The sequence below is a fragment of the Coffea eugenioides genome, chromosome 2 (assembly GCF_003713205.1).
Source record: "Coffea eugenioides isolate CCC68of chromosome 2, Ceug_1.0, whole genome shotgun sequence".
Lineage (NCBI taxonomy): Eukaryota > Viridiplantae > Streptophyta > Magnoliopsida > Gentianales > Rubiaceae > Coffea > Coffea eugenioides.
This window is the reverse complement of record NC_040036.1, coordinates 45166290-45168232: the sequence shown is the minus strand read 5'-3', so window position 1 is coordinate 45168232 and position 1943 is coordinate 45166290. Positions and strand designations below refer to the sequence as shown.

The 1943-nt window shown below is 54.1% G+C and overlaps 1 protein-coding gene across 1 annotated transcript; it reads right to left on the bottom strand.

The window, feature by feature from the left end:
- Positions 1-452: 452 nt before the first annotated feature.
- Positions 453-1290, bottom strand: LOC113759801. The gene is made up of 2 exons (XM_027302375.1): positions 1251-1290; positions 453-1114 (listed from the first exon to the last, which is right to left on the bottom strand). The coding sequence occupies exons 1-2, from the start codon at positions 1288-1290 to the stop codon at positions 453-455; spliced, it is 702 nt and encodes a 233-aa protein (XP_027158176.1).
- Between the last annotated feature and the right edge of the window lie 653 nt (positions 1291-1943).

Here is a 1943-nt window from a genome sequence, read left to right as displayed (position 1 = left end):
CCCTGGGTAAACAAGTCTGAGAAAAACGTCTCCGCCATGGCATGAATAGAACCTACATCTTCAGTCCACACACCAGAAGAATTCTGAAGCCTATGAATCCGAACCTTCACCCTGCGTTGACGCACATAAGAATGGAAAAACTTAGAATTGGCATCACCCTCCTTCAGCCAGCGTAACCTGGATTTCTGTCGCCAGAATATGGCTTGACGCAGCAAGGCTTCCTTCAAGACCGAAGAAGCCTGAACAAGCCGCAAGTCCACCTCCGGGGAAGGTCGGGCCACCGCCACAGCCTCCAAATGAGCAACCTCCTCCTCAGCCTGCTGTACGGCATCAAAGATATTTCCAAAAAACATTTTTGTTCCAACCTGTCAAAGCCGCCTTTACTGCCTTCAGCTTATGCAAGAAACGGCGCATCGGTCGGCCAGAGCTACCAGAACACCAAGCCTCCTGAACTACACCCTGAAAACTATCATGCCGAAGCCAAACGTCTTGGAATCGGAAACTCCTCGGAGAGGACAAGCCTGAAAGCAAGTAAGAAACCAGCAACGGGGAATGTCAGAAGCAGTGCGAGCCAGGTGAAGAACCGACGGCACCACACCACTTCCCAACCAGCCACGATCAACCAGGACACGATCCAGCCTCTTCCAGACCCGCGCCCTACCCTGACGATTATTACACCACGTGAACTGGTTCCCAGAAAAACCCACATCTGTTAAGTCCAAATCCTGTATGAAATCATGAAAGTCCTCCGACCCAGCCCTGCAAAAATTCCGACCTCCTCTCTTCTCCTCCGCATACAAGATAACATTAAAATCCCCATGAAAGATAAGAGGCAGCCCCAACACCTGCAGTGTCCGTAAGTCCGCCCAAAGCTCGCGGCGGTCCCTGACAGAGCAGGCCGCATGCATAAAGACCCCAACCACCTCAGTTCGCAACTGAGAATGCCTCACACGAAGGGCCAAATACTGAGAGGATTGACCCACAATAGAGCAAGAGAATTCAGTAGAATAAAAAACAACAAGACGGCCATCGTCAGAAGGGCAGTAAGCATCAAAGCCCAACCTCTGGCGGATCAAATCAAAACGAGAGCCATCCATTTTGGGTTCACAGACCCCTAACAATGAGAATTTATGCAAAAGACGCAGCTTACGTAAACGAGCTAAAGTAATGGAGTTATCTAAACCCCGAACATTCCAAAACATTGTCTTAAGCATCACTTAAAGGGGAAGAGAAAGAGTACGGGGGAAAACCTGGCGGGGCCTCAACCACCCCAGGCTGTCTCTGCTTCATGTCACCACGCCGACGTTTAAGCGCCTCCATGGCCGCCAAGGGGGGGAACAGATTTGCGTGGAGAAAGGTTCAGTTCTGAGATTACAACCTTCTCCTGCTGCATGTGCACCGACAAAGCAGACTCGTCATCAACCACCTCCGCAGCCACCTGGTCAGCAAGGTCCACAATGATCGCCTCTGCAGCCGAAACCATAATGTCCTCCACTAGTTGCTCCACCACTGCACCAGGCTCCTGCTGCCCTGCTATTGCAGGAGACAACAGGGGGACCGCATCCATCTCCGGCCCATCCTGGACTTCATCCTCCGACGCCTCCTCAACCACCACAGCATCCAGATCCAACGACGTCCGTTTGTGAATAGCTTGCATCCCGGAGGGACCGAAACACCCTGCCCATCCCCTTCATCCAGGACAGCTGCCTCCACTGGCTCCTTAGCCTGGGCACACGACCCAGGCCCAGCCGTCGCTTCAGGCCCAAGTCCCCCCCCCGACACACAGGGCTTCTCTCCCACATACGCAGCCGCGACCAGTTCCTCCGACGCCGCAACCTTCTCACTCGCCACAGCCGCAACAGGCAGCCGTCCCTTGCGACGTCCCGGAGGCCGCACCTCCCCAGGGGGCCGAGCCTGGGCCTTCAACTCCGGGTGAAGCAGTA

What these genes read in the sequence shown, in the direction of transcription:
- LOC113759801 (XM_027302375.1), bottom strand. Translation starts at nt 1,290, where the DNA reads ATGAAGCAGAGACAGCCTGGGGTGGTTGAGGCCCCGCCAG. An exon ending in GGTGGTTGAGGCCCCGCCAG is followed by an intron (nt 1,115 to 1,250) that starts GTTTTCCCCCGT and finishes TCTCATTGTTAG; the next exon opens with GGGTCTGTGAACCCAAAATG.